The sequence below is a fragment of the Netta rufina genome (genome assembly GCF_964035555.1).
Source record: "Netta rufina genome assembly, chromosome: 1".
In the NCBI taxonomy this organism is placed as follows: domain Eukaryota; kingdom Metazoa; phylum Chordata; class Aves; order Anseriformes; family Anatidae; genus Netta; species Netta rufina.
Genome location: NC_140123.1, coordinates 131,128,787 through 131,153,887, shown reverse-complemented (window position 1 = coordinate 131,153,887; position 25,101 = coordinate 131,128,787). Strand labels below are relative to the sequence as shown.

The 25,101-nt window shown below is 39.0% G+C and overlaps 1 protein-coding gene across 1 annotated transcript in view; it reads right to left on the bottom strand.

The window, feature by feature from the left end:
- GYS2 (glycogen synthase 2) overlaps window positions 1-24,645 on the bottom strand; it is a gene marked incomplete at both ends in the record, with an annotated part of 54,594 nt that extends 29,949 nt beyond the window's left edge. The window contains 5 exons of the mRNA XM_084305620.1: window positions 1,241-1,385; window positions 11,707-11,892; window positions 12,680-12,871; window positions 14,636-14,817; window positions 24,525-24,645. Of these exons, the coding sequence (XP_084161746.1) occupies window positions 1,241-1,385; window positions 11,707-11,892; window positions 12,680-12,871; window positions 14,636-14,817; window positions 24,525-24,645 (826 nt within the window). The remainder of the gene's footprint in view (window positions 1-1,240; window positions 1,386-11,706; window positions 11,893-12,679; window positions 12,872-14,635; window positions 14,818-24,524) is intronic.
- Window positions 24,646-25,101: the final 456 nt, after the last annotated feature.

The following is a 25,101-nucleotide window of genomic DNA, read 5'->3' as shown; positions in this document are numbered from 1 at the left end:
GGGGATCTGAGTGTGACACAAATGTTATGGAATAAGGGGTGGAGGTTGTACTGGGTCTGGCTGGAATGTTGACTTTCCCGGCAGCAGCCCATTCAGTGCCGTACTCTGTACTTGTAGCTGGAACAGCAGTGTTATCACACCAGTGTTGTGTCTACTGCTGAGCAGCAGTGGCACAGCATTGGGCCTTTCTCTAACCCTCCTAGGGGGTGGGCAAAAAGTGAGGAGAGAAACATCACTAGGGCAGCTGACCTAAACCAATCAAAGGGATATTCCATACCATGTGGTGTCACACTCAGCAATAAAAGGTGGAAACAGGAAGAAGAGGGGAGGGGTGGGCTCTCGTTGAGAAGACGTCGGTCCTCCTCTCTAACACCGGCTGCGTGCGTTGAGGCCTTGCTTCAAGGACGTGGTCAATCATCGCTCATTTGTGGGAAGTAGAGAGTAATTTCTTTCCTCTGCACTTCCATATAGCTTTCATTTATTTTGTTTGTTTGTTTTCCTCCCTTTTTCCCCTTTTCCCTTTTACTTCCCCTTAGTTAAATTGTTTAGTTCATGGTAGTCTTTATTTAATTATTATAATTATTTCCCTTTAATTAAATTATCCTTATCTCAACCCGTGAGTTGTTCTTTGCTTTACTTCTCCCCCTCCTCATCTAAAGGAGGGGGAGTGAGAGAGCGGTTGTGGGGTTTAGCTGCCCAGCACGGTAAAACCACCACAACATCTAACACTGGTTCACACATGAAAATTTTTGCTATAGTTTTAAAAGAGCATACTGCTTCGTACTAGCAAAGCAACCAATCTCACACTCTGTAAAAGCTGGTGAAATGTATTACAAATATTCCACCTTCTGCTTTCATCAGTTAACCTCTGGTCAACTGGAAGATAGTGATAATATATGTCTACCTCAGTAGACAATACTCCTGAAGCTTAGCTATCCCTGCAAAGAAAACATATTATCCATAGAGGTAAACTAATGCTCTCCCGAAACAGTACAGAATGTAGCTATTGAATGGTGCTGAACTCAATTTCTTCCACATTACATATGCTACTAGAATGTGTTTCAAGTGATATCGTCTGCACATTTCTTTTGTAAACTAGTTATTCTCTGTAGTGTAGTCACATGTATGGACACGAAGTGCCTTGCACTTCATGTTTGTATGCCTGTCTATTATTTTAATTCAATGTGAGAAAATGTAGATACTGAGAGGAAATATAAGAAGAAAACAATTCAGGTCTTACCAGGATTTCTTTTAAGCATGTGTTCTGCTTCTATAGCCGTTATCTGTGAGACTGTGGTGAACACATGGGCACAATGTACAGATGCCCGTTCCATACAATACCGATGGTAAATCTGTCTTTCTCCTGCTTCTTTGTCAATGTCAAACTGTTAAATAACAAAATAAACAAACAAGACACTTAAGTGATGTGCCCATCAGACTTAGCACCATAAAGAAAGTTTCTCAAGTTAAGCTTGATTTCCCCAGGGAATTACTTGTGAATGTGGTCTCTCTGCCTCTTTTTTTAACCATTTAATCAACTTCAAAGAGACTGATGGCAAAAGACAAGTCCCGGTTCCTGCATGTTTGTGAAAAAAAATGGCAGCTGAGCATTGGAAGGAGGCACAGGTTAATGATCCTATGATACATAAGGATCTGTGCTGTCTGGCCTGCTGACTGGCCACATTATATTGCCTCTTTCCTGGACTTGTTGGAAAACTTGGTAGAACAGGGAAGTTGCTGGTAACTGAAGGTATAGGGGGGAGAGAAGAGAAATGGAATGGGGACAAAAAGAGATCTGGTGGCTGGGTAGTCTGCTGGGAATCATAGGTAGGCAAGAGAGAAATGGAGTTATTATAGTTATGGAGAGGTGGGATATTACAACTCAGCCACAAATTCCAATGGAACAAAGAAAATAGAAAATGAGATATTTTCTGATACTCAGAGCTGTTCTTCCTCTAAGTCCACCACTACTATTTGCTGCTCTTTTTAGTTCAGTTTTAACTCAGTTAAATTCTAGAGGCAGATGTAAGTTAAACCCCTAGACAAACCACCCCAAATTATTTTGAAGTCACTTCTAAATTTTGCAGCTGTCTCTTTATTGAGATAAATGAAAACTAAACAAAACAGACAAAGAAAGCTCAGGTTTGCAATCACTAAGTTTTAACTGCAAAGGCAGGTGCAAAGGATTCACCTTCTCTCAGTATCTATTAATTACTGTTCCACACTGAAATTCTCCACTATGGCTGCATTTACCAAGCAGATTCCTTGCCACATGTCCCTATTACTGTCACAATGTTCCTGTGCATTGACAGTACCTGGTGTTGTTCTAGCTAGAGGTGACTGCATTTTACTGATGGATGCTGAGATCTTTGTGAATAACTGCATATTAGATTTTTACATTCACAAAAGTATTCCAGGAATAGGAGTAAGGACATTAAAGGAAAGCAGGCTTTTCTGTCCCTCTGATATAGAGTTTCTGGCTCACAAATAAGTTAGTGAAACAGAAACTGGCAAGAGCTATGTAGTGAAAACCTTATCACAATGGGAAGAAAATCCACAATACTTATTTAACCCATGCTAAAAAGTTCAAATGTTTATCACTGGTGTCCACTGCAAAGTCACTACAAAGTAGTCTAAAAAAGAATAATGCTAATGAGGTGCCAATGATTACAATTAAATGGCAATCCTCTTAGTCTGACATGATGTTTCACTTCTGGGAACATGAAGGTTACCCTCGCCAAGGTCAACAGCACGGGCACCATGTAGACTGCGTGAGCTATACAGAACGTGACTGACTCTCAATGAGCTCTGTCATTATCACTGCTAATGCTAGATGCACAGTCTGATTCTGATTGCATTTGACTCCATAACTTCAGTGACTGTAATAGATTTAACCATTATTATAGGCTGAGCAGAAAATACTATCTATAGTTATGACTTTCTGACCTTTGTTAGCTGCTTTCCATGCTTCAGAACTTGGCCAGATGTAAAGCTATTTAGACTGTGACTTTCCATGCTGAGTACATGCTTAAGAACTTATCTTAAAGGTGGAGAAAAGGAAAAGAAAATAAAGCTGAATTAAACTACTGAGAGTGACACAGAGCTCCAGTATGATGCTTGGCTTATTCTAACACAAATCTTTTACATTCAGTCCCTAACTGTGTTCTTCCTTTTCTGAGAGACTACCTTGATATTTTTGAGTCTGATCTGCTGAAATGCTGAGCATTTACATCTGTATTGGAATTCCATGGGACCTTGTGCTCTGAGGTTAATAAAAGCTTTTTTAAAAAAAAATAAAAATAAAACTTTCCTAAAAGAATATCAATAATGTAACTACCCTCCTTAATATGTGTGTGGTAAACAAATTAATTAATGTTTCTGGAGCATTTAGATACCACTGATGACTCTGCAAAACAGCTCTTAAGAGTACCGCAGATTTGCCCTCTTCAGAGAAGAAATCTTAATTACATGTAGGAAGAAAGATAGCAGACTGTACAAAATAAATAAATAAATAAATTGGATTGTTCAACTATTGTGTATAAAAGATGCAAAGTGGGGCAATTCTTTAGCACGTTGGGTAAACACATAAAGGGGATGAAATACCATTGCATAGTCAAAACTATGCAAAACTTTTATCAAGTATGCTTGGCTTCATATTTAAAATGTTTTTAAACTGCTAACAAAACAAACAAACAAACAAACAAACAAACAAAAACAACCAACCATCCAACCAACCAACCAAACCTGGCTAAACTCTAAAAGTTTGTTGTTCTCGTCTCCTTCCTCACCAAGAATGTATTCTTTACAAAATGTAATTCAAACTACATCTGGGACATGTTCACTAACTGTAAATATGTAGTCCCTCCAACTCTATTGGGAGAATGGTTCTTAAAGGGATTTTTACAAACACTATGGCTTATTTCTTGCTAGCTTTTGTTTCTTTTGTTGCATGGAAACACTTAACACATTTAACACATAAACACACTGACATCTCTCCACATGAAAAAATATTCATTTTTTAATCTTCTGAAAATGAGAAATATTTTATTTTGCACATTCTTACATGACTTTTGTCGTGCATTTTCAAAGGATGTGCATTTCCACTAGCAAGAATTTGCTCTTTGTTAGCAGGTATAAACTGAGGTCACAGAGTCCTCACATTTCATCTGTTCTTATTTTCCAGAAGTTTCCTCCATTGAACCATATTGCCAGATCCTCACATTTAACCTAATCTGTAGTGTGAAATATGAAATCTCATTGTGTACTTCTGAGCAGGCTAGACTAGTGAGTTCAGAAAATACGTCTTAAACAAGTTGAAGGACAGGTTAAATGGAACTTAACAGATGGGACAGTGCAGGAGACAAATTTAGTCCAAACAGTGGAGTACTCTGCAAAGACAGCTTGAGAACTAGAGGTAACATGAGGCATAGCTCTGTATTGAGCTAGTGTGCCAAAATGAAGCAGAACACCAGCACAGCAAGACTGATTTTCAGCTCCAGGCCAGCATTTTTGCTCAGCAACCTCTCAGCAGTCTGGATGCACTGCTTGTCAGACCCAGCTCAGGTATCTGTGAACTATGTTCCATAATGTTCACTTTCAGCAAGGCCAAAGCAAAATATCTGTGAAGTGCGTCATGCTTACTTATGTTTGTTTGCTGTTATCAGCAAATTGGAACACTAGCAAAGCCACAGATGAAAGCTACATCCAGAGAAAAACAGATCTGAGCCAGCTTCACTGTTTTTTTCCCTCAGTGGCTTTTAAGGACTAACATCTTTACTGTAAATACTCCATTGCCCTCAGTGAGGATATCCTCCTACCATGACTGTTGAAAACCAAGCAAATTATTAGAATTCACATGATAGCAAGGATTAGATGAGAAAACACTTCCCTTATAAAGCCACTCTAACTCCAAAGCAAAACAGGAAGATGTTCCACAGGCATAATATTTTTGACTGAAACTTGTATTTGTTTAAATGTAGTTCTGAGGAGTAATTCCAACCCATTTAAATCCTTTCTAGAATCCAGGTGATGAGCATAACATTCATTCACGTCTTAAAATTTAGCATGTTAGGGAGCACAGTAGGTAATTACTGAACCTGCCAGCATGACATTCCGGTTCAGAGAGCTAAGACAATCTTTGAATGTAAAAAGAAGAGAATATCAAGTGGTTATGGGACACTGCTATTATGTTTCTTTTGGAAACAAAGAGCAGTTACAGAAGTAATAAATTCAAATTAGACATTCATTGAACTGAGAATGACAATTTGCAAAAGATTTAGAAATGCACAAGAAGAATGATTTGAGAGTGGAAAAGAAGGAAAAACTTTGCATAAATAATGTGGATTCCCCTCATCACTTCAGCCTTACCTCAGGAGTGGATAACATTTTTGTATGCAGTTTGTATCTCAAATGAAAACTATAGGTTTGATATATGAATTGGTAGCTGAGGAATTTTTAGGCAGAGAATAAAATTGTTTTTTTCTGGTTTCTAAAGTTGGTGGCATACTCAAGTTCACAAGGTGATTCTGCAGTGCAATCAAGAACTTTCAGAGAGATCAGTGTGGAGTTCAAATTCCTTATTTATGGACAGTTGGAATTGAAAAATCTTCAATTCTAACATAATCACATCAGCTGCCATTGTCCAAAGTGTGTAAGAATTACTTTTTTTTTTTTTTTTAAATCCAGCTTACATCAGATTTAACTCTCATTGATTGTTATCTTGTGCAAATAGAACTTTCATTCTGGTATAGCTCAGCCATGCCAAATAAGACTGAAACTTACACTTTCTGGCTTAAGTCAGATTTCCATTAGCTGCTCTACTACCAAAGTGGGTCAGCTTTGCTTAACAGTGAGCTCAGTGACAGCTACAAGAGTTCTGTACTAAGATGAACAAGAGCTTGTGCTCATATGTTGTCAGCATAGAAGCTTTCCAATGTTCATTTCCATTGGGATTTTTACTACTGTTCCTTTTAGACATCTTGGGACAGAATTCTCCACTACTTTGCAAACTAGATTCAATCACATTGCTAGGTCTGAACAGAAGTGTTACATATTGGCAGGGCACTGTTATATAAGGAAAAAAGCTATAAGGAATGAAACTATTTTTTTTATTTTTTTTATTTTATTTTCCTTAGAGCACTTTTCCCGTTAGAACTCAGGGTGATTTTTTAGTAAGAAGCAGCAGAGGCTGAAGTCCACAAACCTCTCAGCTATGCCAGGCCAGTAATTTACAAAACCATTTTAGTTGCCTCTCAGATGAAACTCGAGGTTAGAACATTTGCCCAAAAGATTGTTCCTAATTCACCTAGGAACTAGCCTGGACCACCATTGTCTCTCAGTCAATTTATAAAAGGTGTTGGTCCATTTAAAGAGGAGAGGAGAGAGAAGAGAGGGGAAAGGAGAGAGGTGAGAAGAGATCCCTTAGTGTGGAAAGCAATAAAAGATTGACATGCTTGATCTTCAGCTGAGAAGTCAGTTGCTCCGGAAGAGAAAAAAGGCTTTATAGGCTCAGAAGTTTATCACAAAACTTTTATCCTAGCAACAAACAAATCTTTACTTTCACTAGTGTAAAAGCTACACTTGACATGGGACAAAGGGAAAAAATTTCATGCATTCCTGGTTGGACTACTTAGATCTGCAAAACTTTTCAAGCTAGCTAAATCTATGATACTATCTCACAGAATCACAGAATCACAGAATTTCTAGGTTGGAAGAGACCTCATTCGGAATGAGGCTCATAATATGCTCTGTTGTTGAAATTAGGAAGTGTTGACTTTGGAAGAGTTCAAGGCAGTAACCTGCAGGTGGAGTTAGCAGTCCCTTACCCATCTGTTTATCCAGGGTTCTTCAGATGCTTAAAGGTGAATAGAAATATCACACACTACCAGTTACCATGCAAGTCAGCTTCTGTTTTGTTCTTTCTGCTTTCCCTCCCTCCCTTCCTTCAGAATCACAGTGACTTAAATGTGAGTCAAGGAACTAAAACATACACTGATTAGCTGATATAGGTAGGGTTAATGCCTCAGGGGTCCCTGGCTCAGACAAACTGTTTCTTGTTAAATGCTGCTGAAGACACAACAGTGATCCTTCTAGTATACACTATGCTCCTGTGCACACAGTTGAGGGTTTAACACCCAGTTTTCCACTGGAGCAGGATCAGCTGAATTTCTCCCAGTCTAGATGAACTAAGTCTGTAAGAATAGAAGAACTGTACACTGTCATACAGTGATGCTGTATGAGAACCAGGATCCTGTCTCTGACTGAGGTAAATAGCAGATGGCTCAGGAAGAGGTCAGAAGTCAGACATTATTGTCTTACTTCTATAGTGTACTCTCCTAGCTTCCAGCAACCTGCAGTTCTAATTTACTAGGTTGAATAGATTTTCAGCTCCCCGTTTGTTCCAGCCATTTTGTGGTACACTTCTGAGATATGTGACAGCCATGAGGCTGAACAGCCTTCTCTCTCCTTAGACCCAGTCAGGTCCAGTTGCTATCCCTAACATCAATTCATAACATCAGTGCAAACAGTATTTGAACCAATTGGTAAACTCACTCAAGTTCCCAAAACCTGAAAGTGGCTTAGTACAGCTCAGACTGACAACACAATCCCTTGACCACACAGTTTTGGTGGCCCTATGACACCTAAGGCCCCTTTGTGATTTCAGGAGTCTCTAAAGAATCATGCATCACATCATGGCAACCCTTCACTAATTGATGCTTAATGTTTCACCAAAAGACCAGTAAGAATGAAGGCCAAGTTTTTATGGATCTAGTGTTTGTAAGGGCTATCAGAAGATCACATGGAGCCTTCCCTTCCACTTTTATCATCTGGCAGGGGCTAGTGATTTGAATTGTTTGTTTGTAGGAATGCTAGAGAAAATGTCAGCCAGCCCGCATTGTACAGCCCTTTGAATGATTGTTGATACCGATGTTTACTCCAAGCAGGCTGGGTCTTGGGCCAAAGAATTCTCTGGTCTAAAGCTACTGACCTTGCTGGCTTACTTCAGAAAATACAATTGTGCCTTCTATACTTGTGCTAATTGGCACATACTGAGCTTAGAAAGGTGAATCAAAGAGGTATTTTTTCCACTGTAGAATCTGGAGAAGGAAAATAAATATCAGTAGTCCTCCACATTTTTAAAAGAGATTTTTCAACTCAGCTTGTATCTTCTGGCAGTGCCAGAAGATATTACAGGGGTGTAATATCACTGAAGTGAAAGAGTGCTGAATGCATATGTGTGCACATGTGTTTGCATGCATGTGCACAAAGACCGCAAGGCTGGTGGACAGTGGAGGAAAGGCAGGGAGTCAGCTAGTGTCAGGGCTAGCAGGAGATACTATAGTGACAAAGAACACGCTGATCACACACATCTAGGGCACTGTAAAAGTGGAGGGAGAGGGAGAGTGAAAATTTTGAAGTTGCTGGGTAAGTATCTTTACTCATGCATCTAACCACCACGGTATCATGAAAAATCTCCACTGTTAAATTCTTCTTGAACATTGCAGCAGAGCAGCCTCACCGACCAAAGTACAGCTCTCTCTAGCATGCATTCAAACCCAGCTTTTCTGTTGAGGACTAGAAAAGGGAACATGAGGTTTCCTCTTTTCTTTGCAGGGGCTATTTATGCTCAATTCTCTCCAAGCACAGCTAGGCCATACCTTTTCCTTCGGTGCTGCAATGACTTCTCTGTGATATGTGGCACAGCACATACCACAGTTGTTTCTTTCCCACCTCTCTCAGCTGCTGTGCTTAAAGCTGGTGGAAAATATATTCTAAACATGAAAAGCTGAACAAAAATGAGAACTTAAAGTTTATTCTTATGCCTTAAAGAAAATTATGCAATGGCACCAAAACAGAAAAAAAAAAAAAAAAAAAAAAAAAAAGCTATTATAATTCTTGGGTAAGTTCCCATGAGCTAAAAGCATATTGTCTCATCCAAAGGTTAAACATTAGGAAGCCCTGGAGAATCTTCATCACTGGACAAATCACTTGTTTTACCTTAATAGTTCACTACTAGAAAACAGCAGCAAGAACAGCCTCTGAAGAATTGCCTATCTGTACCATTTAATTGCTGCACTCTAGATCAACCTCTAATGTTTCTCAACAAGCTTTTGGGCCAGGTTGACCTTTTTACAGACAAAGGAACCCTCATTAAGATATCTGATCTCTTACTAAATGTTAACTTTGTCAGGAAGAGCTTTAGCACCTTTTAAGTGTGTGAAACAGTAGTGTAACAGCTTTGCATCATTTCTTGTATTAATAATATATTTAAATGTCAATCTCTACACAGAGAGCATAACATTATCACATAGCTGATAGTTACCAGTGAGATTTGTGAAGATTTGCAGCAGAATGCACAGTAACTTACCACATAAAGTCAATCATGTCATGTGTGAACAGTAAAAAAAAAAGAATCCTAATACTGGGACTGGTATATAAATATACTAAAATCTGTACATCTGCTCAGATGCAAGTTCATGACTTTCTTTCAAGTACACAGACAAGGTTAAGGCCCCCAAAGTCATCATGAAGAAAAAAAAGTTGTTTTTTTGAAAAGCAGACTATTTTGTGAGGCTTCTTGTAGATCACCAGATAGAACAGAATACAAAACAAAGCATAAACTTTTTTAGAACATCCTCTACAAAAGGAAGAGAATTTTCTGACACAGTATATTTAGCTTCAGTTCGTTAAACTATTAGCATTCTTTTTTTAAAAATTCTAATTTTCATTTTAAATACCTTTTTATTTTTTTTAAACTGTGACTTCCTCACTAACAAATTACATTTAAGAATACAAGGGTGAATTAATAACGTTTCTGCAAAACAGTCCCCAATTTCTCAAGTGTTAAACCTGAAACTACATGATCTTAGTTATTTCAATCTTGCTGTCCAGAGAAAAATAATGTAATGAGATTGAAAGCTAGATTTTGCATGTATACATAAAGTGGGAATACAAGGGAGTAGGAACATCTAGACTCCTGAAATCTGCATATGACAGCACGACTGGGTTATTCATGCTGCCTCATTAACGCACCTAGCAATAATATCTAATTTATGGGACTAGTTTTCTTACATGATAGAAGGAGACAGATGGTAATATGAGGATATTTGCCTTGCACTGACCGGGCAGAGAGAATTCCCCTAACATACTACCATGCTGCACCCCTGTATGCATATCTGTAAATGAGTAGAGACAGTTTCACTCCTTGTGTGATTTAGTAGTTGCCTTTAGGAAGGTGGGAAGACGAGTAAGGTGAGTGCCTGCTTCCTTGCAGTACAAGGGAATGGCAGTGTACTCTGCGCTCCTGAATAAGGGCAGTAGCACACTACTGCTTGGGCTTTGTCTTTGGGAGACACTGAAGCTTGACACACTGTGGAATGAACATTAAATGTGTTACCAATACATTCATAAATTCATTTTCTTCACTGATTCTAGCCAAAGAAATGCATTGACAGTAAATAAGACAGTTGATTTAGCCTTTTAACTACTGCTACGTAGTAAATTCTACCTCAATTCACGGTAGAATGAAAAAAATATCTCTTGTACTCAATTTGTCTGTAACCACATCAAAAATCTCAGATCATGTAATGTAACTCTTCTGAAGGCAGTACTAAAGACATCTGAGTCCTTGAAATGTTTGTTTATGTTATGCTTTTAGTGGAAAGAGAACAGCGAAAACCAAAACCACTAGACAACATGCAAGAATTCCCAGAAGCAGATGTGGGTCTTTTGAACTCAGAAAATGCTTCCTACATTTGTCAGTTACAAACAAAGCCTAACATGGAAAGTTTGAAAGTAGAAGGACTTCTAATGACTTGGGAGAATTAAGAAGTAGGCTAGGGAAAGGAAACAAACAAACAAAAACATTTAATGCTATTCCAGGGTAATTTCAGCATGAGGAAAGGTACTCACTATTTTCATTAGAGTGTTGTTAGGCTGCACCTGAGTACAGCTGATTGGGTTTTACATTTACTGGTTACTCACTGTGCTAACTAACTCACAAAAGGTAGCATACATTACTTGAGTTGATTGCCTTCCCTGAACAAGAAGGGGAAGATTCTCAATGGCACTTGACTTGTGGTGATATCTGGCCCTATAACTCTTCCCTGGCTTTTGAAAATACCTCAAATCATTGAAAAGAAGGTTAAGAATCTCTGTTGGCAAACCCATACTCTTACAATATTACTTCATATATTAGCAGAATGAACCAAGCCACTGACTTGTCTGAAGGCTGAGTGAGTTTCAGTACTCAGCAGTGCAAGTCTGGTAACCAAAGTTAACTGAAGGGCGCACAAGTATTCCAGGCTTCACTGAGCTTTAGGACTTGACAGATGGCACAGAGACAAAGGTACTTGGACCTAGACACCACAGGGTCTTACCATTTCATAGATTCATGGAATCATAGAGTGTCTTGGGTTGGAAGGGCAGGGACAACTCCCACCAGACCAGGTTGCCCAAAGTCCCATCCAACCTGGCCTTGAACACCTGCAGGGTGGGGCATCCACAAGTTCTCTGGGCAGCCTGTACATTTCTTTTGCCCTGGAACTGATGATCTATCTCTCACTCTGCTGTGCAATCCTAAATTTGTTCAATCATAAGTGATAACACAAGACAAAAATGTACAATACATAGTGTAATGCAGTAAACAGAAAAGGAATCAGGAACTGATTAGCTGAAAAAAGAAGGAATGAGTAAAATATCTCTTACCTGGTCAAGGTTGTTGTAAAAATCTATACTGGCTGCACACAGGTATCTCCCAAGAAGAGTGGCATGGGTAGTAAAAATTGTGGCAACAGGAAGTTTCTGAGATCGAGACAGTATTAAACCCACTCCTGCCTGCCATTCATGGAAGTGAGCTATTATGTTGGGCTTGTCATCAAACTGAGAGGAAAGCTGAAAACAATTAGAAAGAACACATATTAAACACACATTATCCTGCTTATCATCACAACCTCAGAAATGTTCTTTCATGCCTTCTTCTGTGTGCTTTCTTTCTTTCATATGACAAAATAGTACAGTATTTTAAATGGTCATGTGTCTTGATTCCAATCATCCATAATCCTTAGACCACAAAGCACATGTGCCTCAGAACAGTATCCTTCCTTGAGTGTTGGGCAGCTCTCAGGCAAGGACAGTCACTCTCTATTCTTTTGACTTACTTTTCTGCTGTTTAATCTCTCATTGGATAAGGAAATCATGAGCACCTGTGACAGAGATGATTCTGCAGACTGACAGTTTCCTGTCTTCGGGTGGGCTGTGGCAGAGTAACGTGAAGTCACAGTGCTGTCATTCTGTCTGTATCACTTCTGCAAGGTAGAATCTAGCAGCTGAGAGATACATTGCTTACTGGCTTCAAGGACAGTTTGTGAATGTGACAACTTGGCTATGGTAGGAGAGGAAAAGAGAGTTTGAGGTCTTACCTGTAAGAGCATCCAGTGACAAAGGAGTTGAGAAGAAACAGAGGGAGAAGTGACAGTAAAGACACAGCACATTTCATATTGGGATCCCCATGGAAAAATAAAGTGTTAAGTTATAAATCCAAACTTGATCTAGATCATGCATTGACTTTTTAAAAATCATAATTTTCAAACTGGAGGAAGAATAGAAATTACATCCCAAAGTTCTTCTGCCTTGCTGACAAAACCAAAGGATTTAAAAACTCTAGATTTAAAAACTGTACCTCTTTTAAAAACCAGGCTGTTAATGATCCAAAAATCACAGCATCATTGGCTTCTCGGTCATGAAAAGGGATCCCAATGTTGCTAACATCCCAAAATTCGCCTTTCCATCTATCCAAATTCCAGGCTGCTGATCCTATATCAAACAACAAGACATATGGACTGCCTTCTATCAGCCATCTTCCAAAAAAGACCTACAGGAAAGAGGCAAGGATATAAGAATTAAATGTTAAAGTGAATGTAAAAAACAATTTCCGTAAGTGTTTTTATCCATCAAATCTTAAATATTTTACATAAGGAATATGATCATAGTCCTACATACACAAGATTTGTGGTTTTCTTTGCAAAATACATGGAGTTATATGTTACCAAAGGCAGGGGTAAAAGGAAACTACATTACATTTCCTCATTCTGCCCACATGGTGCAGTTGGTGCCCTTTGGCAGAGTGGAAGGAACAATCAGAAAGCGTCAGAATACGTAAATACATGTCAGCCCCCCAAAGAACAGCTTTCCTGCACTATCTGCATCAGTACAGTTAAATATCTCTAACAGAATTTTAACTCCAGTGATATAACCTACCTGCCCAACAAGGAGAATAGACTGAACTGTCACAAGGCCACAATACACAGCTGGATACACACTACAGTCTGTACAGTCAAATTATTTTACCTTAATTCTTCTGAACCAAAATGGCTACAGCAGCAGAGGCATATTATCTGCAGAGAATGAGGTACTATAGGTAGGCTAGTGCAGTTTATACTCTGTACCCCACACAGATGACTCTTTTATGCTGCTGTTCAATCTCTTTTCATTCACCAACCTCTGCGACCTCCAGGGAACACAGCCCTGATGCAGAACAGGCTGGATAGAGGACAGGTCTTAAAAACAATTAGATGAAAATTCTTAGATCCATTTGCACAAAAACTACAGGCTGTAACAAAGACAAGTGTGTGAAGGATGCTCAGCTCCCTGTATACTTATTACAGGCTATTCAGGTTTCTTACTCAGGAAAATGAGGTCAAAGGTGTAGGGAGACTTTTTGAACCCTGGCTTTATCTAAATATGGAGTCAGGTTGCAGCAAGGAACACACCTGACCAGAAAAGTTTGGAAGCATTCTTAGGTCCCCTCATTTAAAGGGATCCATTGTGATACATAAGCAAAATCCAGTCACAAATGTTAATAGGATAAGCGCAGCTCCTGGAAACTAAAGCGTCATTATTAGAGATCAAAGCTATACTTGACGTACCTGGGACAGATCTGCTGCTATATATGAATACTCCAGCAGCACAATGTACATGTTAGACTGGCAGAGTTGGCTGATTAAACTGAATGTATGCTGGAGCAGCATGAAGCATATATATAACATTGCAATTAATCTGCCCCACAAGCCTTTTGCTATTTTCCAAGCAAAGGACTATTACACAGCTTGCAGAGTCATCCCTCTGTAAGTATCAGAGGCAACATGCAATAGATCTAACCCCAATATTATCAGTTGGGTGCTTTTCTCAAGTCTGCCTGTGTTTTGTCCACGTCTCTCTTTCAACTCAGAATAGTGCTACCTAAGAAAAATTGTGAGATGATGAAATGCTTTTCTCTAAGTTTCTGCAACAGCACAAGAATGCCAAAGGTAATATACGGGTTCAGTCAAAGTAAGGTCGTATTATATCTAGTAAAATCTCACTGCATTTAGAGGCTGGAGAAGTAAGTCATTAATCCAGTTAAGTAGTCTTCCAGATAAATGACTGTTAAAACCTGTAATTGGATAAACCAGTTCCTCCTCAAAAATAACCTTTAATGAATTGACTTTGCTGTTCTAATAGTAGAATCTGAGCCTTTCCCATTGTGACATTGACCAGGACTGCTGTGTCAAGTGGAATAACGAGAGCATTAACCAAAACTGTAATCTACTCAGAGTCAGCTTAGTTGCCCTGGGAAGCAGTAGCACATCTGATTTACCTGACACCCTTGGCTTTTCATGATGTCCATTGCCTTCTTAACTGCTGGGTTTGGAGGCTCACATGCTTCCACCTGAGTCTTCACATTGTGCTCAAAATAGGGACCAATCAGAAAATAGTTTTCACCCCATTCATCTGCTGTAATTTTGGCTTTTGTCTGGATCACAGTGTAAATGCCTCCCACTGCAAAAGAAGATGACAAAGAACAAAAATTAGAAATGGGCATGGGCCACAAAGCTCTGGAATAAGCACCAACCAACCTGGGGGTCAGATATTCCACTAGTTAAGCCAGTTCACACATTCAGAGTTTAACTGAAACCTAGACTCAAATAAATCGGAATTCAGTCTGTTGGGACCAGAACTTCACCACTCAGTTCAGGAGTATGCACTGATTGCAGACCACAAGTAATTCTTGAATGGCATTCTAACACTTTGCTAAATTCTGGGTGACGGCATATGGGTTCCCTCAAATCCTCCTCTAATCATAAACGGATGCTTTCTAGTCTTAACCACTACTTTTATCTAAGTCTGTGGTCTTTTTATTTTTTAAATTTCTTTCATGTGTTAATACATGTAGTCACACCACAAATATTCATCCAATATGTTCTTTTATGTAGCCCCCCTTCCCCGTTCAGGTCTTGAAGTCTTTACATTCAGACTATGGAATTCAAATCCTGAGGTTCCTGCTTCCGCTTTCACATGCCAAATCTTAATTATACTGCATCCCAAGTGCAGCCTGCTGCTTCTTCTATTGCAGAAGTTATCCTTTTCAACCACATTCTTTGTGACGAGGAAGTACATGTACATGTGGTAACAACTGAGCTGGCACTACACACAAATCACTGAGAGAAGTAGAAGGAGAGATGAATTTCATTGACTACTGGCCATGAAAATAGATTTAACCCCAAATCCTCAAAGCAAGAGGTTTCATGTTCTATCACCAATCTAAAATTGTTAAAATTGAAACAAGTGTAGCCTACATTGCCAATATAAATGTGTGCAGCACCTTCCACCAAAGTATTGTCTATTTTAAAAATAAGTGCTGTATTAAATATGTAAGAGGATGGGACTGCAACATCCCCTGATGAGTAAATACAGATCTATCTAGTCTTGAACACAGTATGCAAGAGTCAACCAGCTGCTCTTCCCTCCCTGTTTTCCACCTCTGTCCCTGTAAGCCATGCAGTGACAGGGCAACCTTGCAACCCACCTTTGCCACAGGACCTGTGGTGGCAGGCATAGGCCTTTTCCTCCACCACAAATACAGAACAACAGTGATTGCTTAGATCCTTCAAGAAGACAGCAAGAGAAGAGAAGAGGCTAGGCCACTGCTATATATCAGAAATGTTTGGCATAGCTCTGATGATTTTCAAACAGGGTAAGGCAAATGAAACACAGCAAGTATATGAAAGCAAACAAAGTTTGCAGACCCAGGAACGACAGGAAAAGAATTAGGGTTCCTACTTCAAAATGTCATCCTCCACTGAATCTAGAAATGTATAGTAATACTGCAGGCATGAAGAGTGTGTTATGCTTTTCAGTAGTCATCAAAATACATAAGGAGTCAGCACTGTAAATTGCCAGTGACTAACAGCAGGCACTCCAGAATTACTTTTAAAAGGTACTTGAGTATTCAGAGATGCAGATGCACCACATCCAACTGCACATGGCAATAAAATCTTCACAGGTTACCCGAGTCTCCTTAAAAATCTGACCCATATAACCACCATTTACAGCAGAGCAGATGAAGTTGCTCAGCACTTTGGGAGATTAGTTCCCAGGCTAATTACACTGTATCATCTGAGAAATGCAGAAAGCCTGTCAAGCTTGGTATCTTTTAGCTCTAAGAAACTCAGCAACCAGAGATATGGTGTGGTTTTGTTTGTTTGTTTGTTTTGTTTGTTGTTGTTGTTGTTTTGTTTTTTAATTTTGCTCCTATAAAAGAAATTTTGCGCTTACAATCTTTTTCTTTACAAGTATTCCATTTGTTCTGAATGCTTGAAATGCTTGAAGTGTCCCTAGTCTTACTTTTTTTTTTTTTTTTTTTATATGCCAAGGTGTCTCAGAGTTCTAGCTACTTTACAAATGAAAACAAATAGTCCCGATCTACCAGCTTGCTAAGTAGAACTATAAAGAACTATAAATTATTACCCTACATAGTAACTCAAGATCTAAGAAGATGTGACTGTCATAGGTATATGTTCTTAAATCTATCCCATAGCTGAGGAGTTTCACATGATAGACATGTGGAACTTCAGAAGGAAATCTATGCATCAGATTCTTCTACACTTCATTAGGACCAGAAATCTAAGAAACTAACTCATAATCATCACGCTCTACCATGACTGCTCTGGACGGGGATTTAGAGAAATTTTAGGAAAGTGACACCATATATTCCCTCCAAATTCCTCTGCTCACAGGCTGAGAGACTACTTGAATACCTTATATTCATGTAAACACACTTCTAATGATATGAGACAAATCATAAGTTTCAACTCACGATGTGATGCAGTTATAATGACACAAATGCTCTCCTTACGGGATCGTAAATGCATTACATGAACACAGGATGCTTTAATGCAGATAAATAATGGTGTTGGTAGAAATCTCAGTCATGAAACTAGTTGGTTTTAACTGGCAGAAATACTGGGCTTATAATAAGGGAAGATTTTTGTGCCTGGTGACCCCAAGGAAAAGAGGATATATCTATTTGCACAAAGAAAGATCCTAGATAACATGATAAAGCCATGTATGACAAGAGTGGTGCAGGGCTCTTTCCCCACCAGCACAAGAGTGAAGAGCAGCCTCTTCCACACTGCAAGGCATTCAACACCGCAATCAGCAAGGCAGCTGAGTTTCCACAGATACTGCATTTGAAAGAGTAACGATAAAGCTACGGTGCAGGAGCTGAACAGAGTCTGGGACTTCATTAGGTAAAGCCAACAGCTGAGGGTTCCTTTTCGTAAGGTTTTGCTTAGCATCACTCTCTGTCCTGAAGCATGTCCTGCCGAAGATGTATGGAAGGCCTATTCTGAGCAAAAAAAGTGGAGAGTATGTTGTGGTCTAACACTGTAATTTATTGCACAACACTGTAAAAAACATTTCAGGGCACTGTTTTGCCTGAAATGCAACAAAAAGTACTTAGGATAAACCAAAAGAATAAATTTTATAAACTGTGAAAACTCTTCAGAAGATAGCTGCAATAGAATCTCTGGTTTACCTGGTCCCCAAACTTGCTTTTGTCTTTACTTACTGTAGCAATATGGCTCACAAGGGACATCTTTGTGTAAGCTTTAATTCACAGGGAGAAGTGGGCAAGTAAAACTATATATATTGAAAGGGTTAGGCAGAACTTAAAAAAGACATCTTGAGAAGAAAAGAACAATGTCTAGAATAACGTATTGACTTTAGAAATTACTCTTTCCCAAAACAAATTCAAGGAATATATTATATATCGTGAAGAGATGTCTTACATCTGTGAGGTTATTTAGAATTCACTGGAAATACCCCTGTTAGGAAGCCACCTATTACACATTCTACCAAGTAAGACTTAAGCTGAAAGTAAATATGCAAACCGTAACAAAATTCTCAAATTATTTCCAACAATTTGGTAAACCTCCTGATTCTTACTCAATCAGATGTTTTAAGGTCATATTGTAGAAAGAAAACCTTTCCAAACAACAAGAATATATGAAAATCTCATAACATTTTAAGTTTCTGTATTCAGCCTCTGAAGTTTTATTATCTGAAACGGGTTTTAAAACAATGAAAGACAAAATAAAAAAGAGATGCAGTATCAGGAGACATCAGATCCACAGAACTGGTTCAGATCATAAATAAACATTGTAAACATGGAGCATTACCAGTAAAATGTCGATAAAGGGCTAATATAGTGTTTTGATCTCCATCAAAATGTTTTATTCAATATTTTAAGTTCTGATAGTTTTAAAATGTCCTTGAAATAAACATATTTCTATTATTTCTTTTTAAAATTTATTTTTAACTTTTCTGCCAGAAAAATGGAATCAAGTTAAAAAATAAATTAACAACAAATCTTTCTCCCCATTTATTTCCATCCACTCTTTTTTTTTTTTTTTTTTTTTTTTCCCCAGGGAAAAATAAACTGGCATGGACAGGAGAACTAAAATGTTTGGGAAATAAGGACTTTGTCTATTTAACAGTCTTTCTTTTTTTTTTTTTTTTTTTGGTGACCTCTCTAGAAAGTAGATGAAAACAAAATATCTGCTCAGAAAATATTTCATACAATTATTTTTTAAAGTTTGAATATTTTCATATACTTTGCCATTACTATAAATTTATCTGAAAATTTATCTGCATTTCACTAGGCATTTACTTCTTTCAGCCCTGGTGCATTACTTCTGCTGCATATTTAAAATCCAAGCAGTAGTTAGAGCCTTCAAAGACAGACATCAGATCTATCTAAATAAATAAAAGGCCTATGAGTCAAGAACAGTCTCCCCATACTGTATCACTACTGAAGACAGCATAGGCAGAAGTGGAAACGTCATTGTGCAACTGGAGATCTTTGTGCAAGATCTAACCCTGCAGAAGACATGCTCTTTCTGTTGCAAGCTATTATATGCAAAGACTCATTGCAAATGCTTTGTGTCACCTGATGAGATGTGGCCGCAACTTGCAGGAATACACAGGAACTGCATTACTAAAAAATGGCTTCTGGAGGTAGGACCCTTTGAGCATGAATTGCCAAAACTTCTCAAAGCTGCCAGAAATACCCACCATTCATTTTACTTGCTCTCCCACCCACCCCACATTGTGGAGGGAGAGAGGCAAGCAGCCACAGAAACCAAAAAGGAGAGGCAGAAAGAGAAGCTATGCAACTGAGATGGAGATAAGTGGCGACCTCCAGGACCACCTCCAGGACCATGCAGGAGCTCTTCCCCACACACCTATGCTACAGAGGCAGAGGATCAAGCTGTTCCCAGGGCACTTCAGCTGCTTTCCCACAGCCTCACCAGGCCACTCTGAAGATACTTTCCTGGGTGCAACCCAAGAGGGAAGTGGATCCCAGGCTCATGATTCAAACTGACTTTACTGCTGCAATTACTAGTTATATCAGCTACTCTTTCACCCCCCCCCCCCCCCCCCCCTTCCCATCCTAATGTATCTCTGATCTACAAACGTGATAAAATTAGGCATGAACTCATTTCTTCTAATGTTTGGTTGGATATTTATTTATTTATTTATTTATTTATTTATTTATTTATTTATTTATTTATTTATCTGGGCACTATTTTTAGAGTACAATATGTCAAGTGAAAAATACACTGCCTCTTCAGATAGCAGATGCTTTTCATGTATTTTTGGCTACTTTTTGTGGCTAGGACTCATCAGAAGATAAAAGTTCTCCATATTCTTTGAAATTCTGGCACTCCAAATATATTTTGTAATAACCCTGAAACACTGAAATTTATGACAGGTGGCCACAATACAGAAGCTATTCCTATGTGCATCACCCTGAATAAAAAGGACTGCATTTGAGGTTGCTTTGATGCTGGCATGCCACCAGACTGTAAAAATGCAAAGGGCTTTGATGCGGTGCTTATGTTAAGTTTCCTATAAGAATATGTTTTTTCTTTTATATATATATATATATATATATCCATACATATATACATACCAGTCTATCTATACATATGATAGATACATAGATATAACAGGAGTATCTTATATAATTATATAAGAGAGATGGTAACATATTCTCAATCCCTAAAGTGTGCTAGCTCTCGTGTGTCACAGACTCCAGAGTTCACCATCTCCCAAGCAACTTTCATCATGGAAAGATATTTAACACAGAGGGGATGAAGTTCTGGTTTTACTGATTTCAGAGAATACAGGATTTAATTTCTAAGGGACAGATTTTCACCAGAGAAACTATATACAGAGCTCTGCTCCGTGGGGACCTGAAACAAGGTTTGTTTTTAGTAGAGTCTTCATTCCAGTAGGGATGGAAAAAAATATTTAATTCATCTACCAGTGACTCTTGAGCTAATCTGTCCACAGCTGAATGATGATACAAACTGGCCGCCTGCCCAGCATTTTTAAGCACTGTTCTACTTTCTATCTAAAAGCTGTTAAGAAGTACAGCAGAAGGAGATACTGATCTGAGTATCCATGGAGTCACTTTAAAGGCATCTTTATAGAGCACAGACCAAATTTTGAAAGTTTGCAGCCCCTTCCCATTAATGTATCAGAAAACCCACTACCCTACATAACTAATTGTTATGGCAATTTACAGATTAGGCTTCTCCTCTATCCAGATTAAATACTTCAATTATCAGTGGGGAAAACATTTAAAAGAGGTTGAAGAGGAGGGAGCAAAGATAAAAGATCACTGTGGAAAATTTCCAGGACTGCTGCAGCAAGTAATGGCCTCTGGCTCCCTGCTGACAACTTCCATCTCTGGAACTTTGGACACAAGATCTACAAAGCTTGTAGCCACTTGGTCTGCGCTCCTGTCCTTACAGTTTTATCCGTCTTCATGTTACAGAGGAAAGAAAACCAGTCCTCCAGTGCAACATGCACGGAGATATGATCACACCTAGTTTTACTGAAGCATGTTGTCCAGGAGAAAAGGGAAAGGAAAGGTGAAAGAAGCAGAGCTTCCCCATGATTACCACCAGACCACGTGGCATGGCAGTGCACTGGGGCTCATCTTTTTTCCCTTTCTGCCACAGAAACACAGTAGATTCACTTCACATTGTGGGACTTGCCCATCAGTAGAAAGTCAAATAAAGGGAGAAAATCTTGCATCACAAACTGCACTTTTGTCACATCTCTGGCAGTGGACTTTAAATGCAAGATTATTTCAACATTGTGCTCATGTTTTAAGTGGAAAATTCCTTTTCACATGACTTGGGGGAAGGTGGAGGGAGAGTCACACTTGCAAATTAGTTTTTTTAATTTATTTTTCACTATCTTCTTCAGCTACCTTGTCTTTGCTTGCACCAGCCAGAGGATGTAAACAAAGAAGAAAGAAGAGTAACCAAAATGCCAGTGCTTTCCAACACGTCAGATGTCACTTAGCACAGGCAGCACCAGAACACCATATAAAAAGGAAGCATGATGAAGAAGAAAACTTTGCCTAGATAGAGCATGTGTTATATGAACTAGACTTAAAAAACAGAGACACTTTCACTGTGCCAGCTGCTGAGAAAGAAGTTATGAGACTCTGGAAATAATAGATACCTGTAGATCTCCGAGTATTTAATCCATACAGCTGACTCATCCCTCCCTAGAGCTGCATCAAGTGCCACAGCATCGATCAGCCTCATCTCCTGCTCAAGGAAATCACAGTAAACCCTCTCTCCCCATCAGCACCCTGGCACATGAAGACCTTCCCACACTACACAATCGGATATACTCCAATCTGCAGGACCCTTCATCATCCTCAAGCTCTGAAGTTGAATATATTTGGGAGGTTGAAAAAACAGCTGAGCAGAGCTAGCTGTAAAGGGTACTGCTTACAAGAGTGTGAACAGATACCCATCTGTAAGCTCTGGTAGCATGTTCCTCCCTGAGGAGTAATAGGGAAGAAGATATTCAGTCTAACTGTCACTGCCACAAAGAAAAGGAGGAACTAATATGAAGCAGTCATGAAGGAAATGAACCCATAGCCAAAGTTGATAAAAAGCCTTGAACTCCCTCCCGGAGGCAGCAGCAACGTTACACCGCTTTAGCAGTGTGAAGAAACTTCACATTGAACTACCCTGATACAACTTTTCATTGCCATAAAAGAAGTAATAAACCGTCATGTTAAATGATCAAACTTGTCAGACGATAAGCCCAGCTAATGCTTACATTTCCCTCAATATTAGCAACATTAAAACTAAAACACTAAAATATGTAGCAGTATTAAATCTATGTGGGGCAGGCTATTTAGACAAATGAACAATTATTCCTTATGCCGAAGGAGACAGGAAAAATACAGTGTAAGCTAATATTTTCTAAGCCTGTATATCTTCTGTGATGACTCTCCCTGCATTTTGTTGGCTACACTCTCTCCTAAGAAGCACAGTGCCCTAGCATTTTCCAAGAACTGTTTATAAAACTTAGGTCACCAGGGAACAGTGTTTCACCATGTGACTTTGACATTCAAGTGCATGGAACATATAGAGAAATAGCCTTCCGTATCAAGAATTTAACAGAAAAATAAGCTGAAATGGCCTTATTAAAGAATTTTTGCATAAATATTTCCAGTCAGGGTCAGCTAATGGAATATTTGAACAGAGATCCAGTTCTAATGAAGATATTGTTTGCTATGATTAGCTGAGTCAGCTCCATTTGAATGCAAGGGTTTGATAAGTGGTGTAATGAGCAGCACCTTATTTTTAAACTAATTGGAAAAAATGTTTATTCACTTGTAAATATTACCTCATAATATATTAGAATAATAAATGCATCAAATGACACAGCTACTAATAAGTCAGTATGAGCTATATGAATGATGAAATGATTCTCAGCATTTTGTATATACACAGAAAGGCAGATAAATCTAATTAGGTTTTACTTTTTCTTAAACATATTGTATGATCTCTATAACCAGTGGGTCCAGATGACTCAGAAAATATATATACCATGGAGTTAAGAAATGTGAGCAAGAACACCTGAATTTGCTAGCTTTCTGCTGCCATCTGGTTGCCAGTGGCTTACTCATCATGCATAATGCAAAAGTAAACGCTGCATGGCCCAAGTTCTGTCAGTAGAAGATTAACTCAAAAAAAGAGTGACTAAAACTAATGAAAAATAAGCCCACAGGGATTCAAAGTGCAAAAGTTCGGGACTACCTCTGTGTATTGACACTCCTCACTAAACTAATAAGAGCAAGGTAAAATTACACTGAAGTGCAGATTAAACACCGGAAGCTACCACAGAACAGTAATTTCAGTTTCCCTACAGCGATAAATCCTAGAACTGTCTATTCCTCTCACACACAGTTCCCCTTTAGGGTTAAAATCTTAACAGATTACAGATCCCCTCTTCTGACTAATCTCTTTATTTATCTGTCAGGACAATAAGACACACAGGTCAATCATTTACTCATACTAACTCACTTTTGTGACAAAGCTGAAACATGTTCCTGCTTGGTAAACTACACCTAGCTGAAAGGGGGATGATTTGATGAGGGAATGAGAAATGGAGGCAGAAAGATCTTTGCATAATGAGTAATGTGGACTTTGTGTGCAAAACTGTATGCACTGCGCAGATTTTGAATCTGTACACATGCACAAAACATGAAGTCCATATCTGGCACTACCCGTGTTTGCAAAGACCAGTCCAAAAAGGTTTCAGTTGGCATAAAGGCTGCTGGTCATTGACATCTGCTTTTTGTTCGCTGGCTTCAATGCAGCTATGTTTATTTATGCTTCTTTCAAATTTGTCCTCTTCCCTCTCCTCCACACTGCTGCAGAAGGTTGAGAGACTCCTAAACTTCTCTGAATTTGGTGTCTGTTTTACAGCTACTTCTCATACATTACATTCCCAAGTGAATTTGCATGGAAGGTAAAAGATAAATATTTACTAATCAATGTCTATATATCTATATGCATGCACACCCAGGCATAACACTTGGATGTTTGTTTAAACTATGCAGCCCTGGTGGTGAATCCTGTGCACACACAAACACAGAGAAATCCTGACTCTACCACGCTCATTCCATACAACTACACACAGATGCAGCCCACACACAGCAAGCATAGTCACATACGGATGCCACATTTGTTCCTTCCAATACAACCATGCAGCCAGCTCTTCCCCAATATCCCCTTAATGCCCTTAATGCCCAAGTCCTTCGTTCCTCCCCCAACTTCCATAAAAAGAGCCATGCTGACTCCTCAGAGTGTTGTACAAACCTTTGTTGGTAACTTCCCAAGAAACTTCAAAGAGCAACAAATCTTCCACTGGTAGGTCTTCATCCTCCCACTGAGGAAGCCCATTAAGAGAGGTCATGGAGAGTGATCTAGCCAGTGGCATTTTCTTCAGCCCTTAAATACTCACCACACAGGCCACAAGAGTTATTATCAAATGTTCGGTTAATGTGGCAATTCTCTGCAGTTTTGGTTGGAGTAGTCTTCTAGTGCACTGGGCTGGGAGGAGAAAATTTACTCAGATAGCTGGCAGCTAATGGGTTTAAACTGTCTGACCACCAGCATTAAATTGGCTCAGTGAAATCCTCAAGGCTTGAGAAGCAGCTGCGGGCAGAGGTAAGAATTTAAGACTGACCTGAGAAAGGTCTTGACTGTTTTGGGACCAGGCCTCTTCCTTCTTTCCTTAGAGGGACATAAAAAATAGTTTTGAGCTTCCCAGCCACAGCATTCACTAGCTACCACCTCAGGAATGACTGAAAGTCAACAGCTGTAAATTCAGCACTGCCCTAAGCAAACTCCAGTAGGGAGGACACTTTGAGTTCACCACCTGATTAGAGTCCAG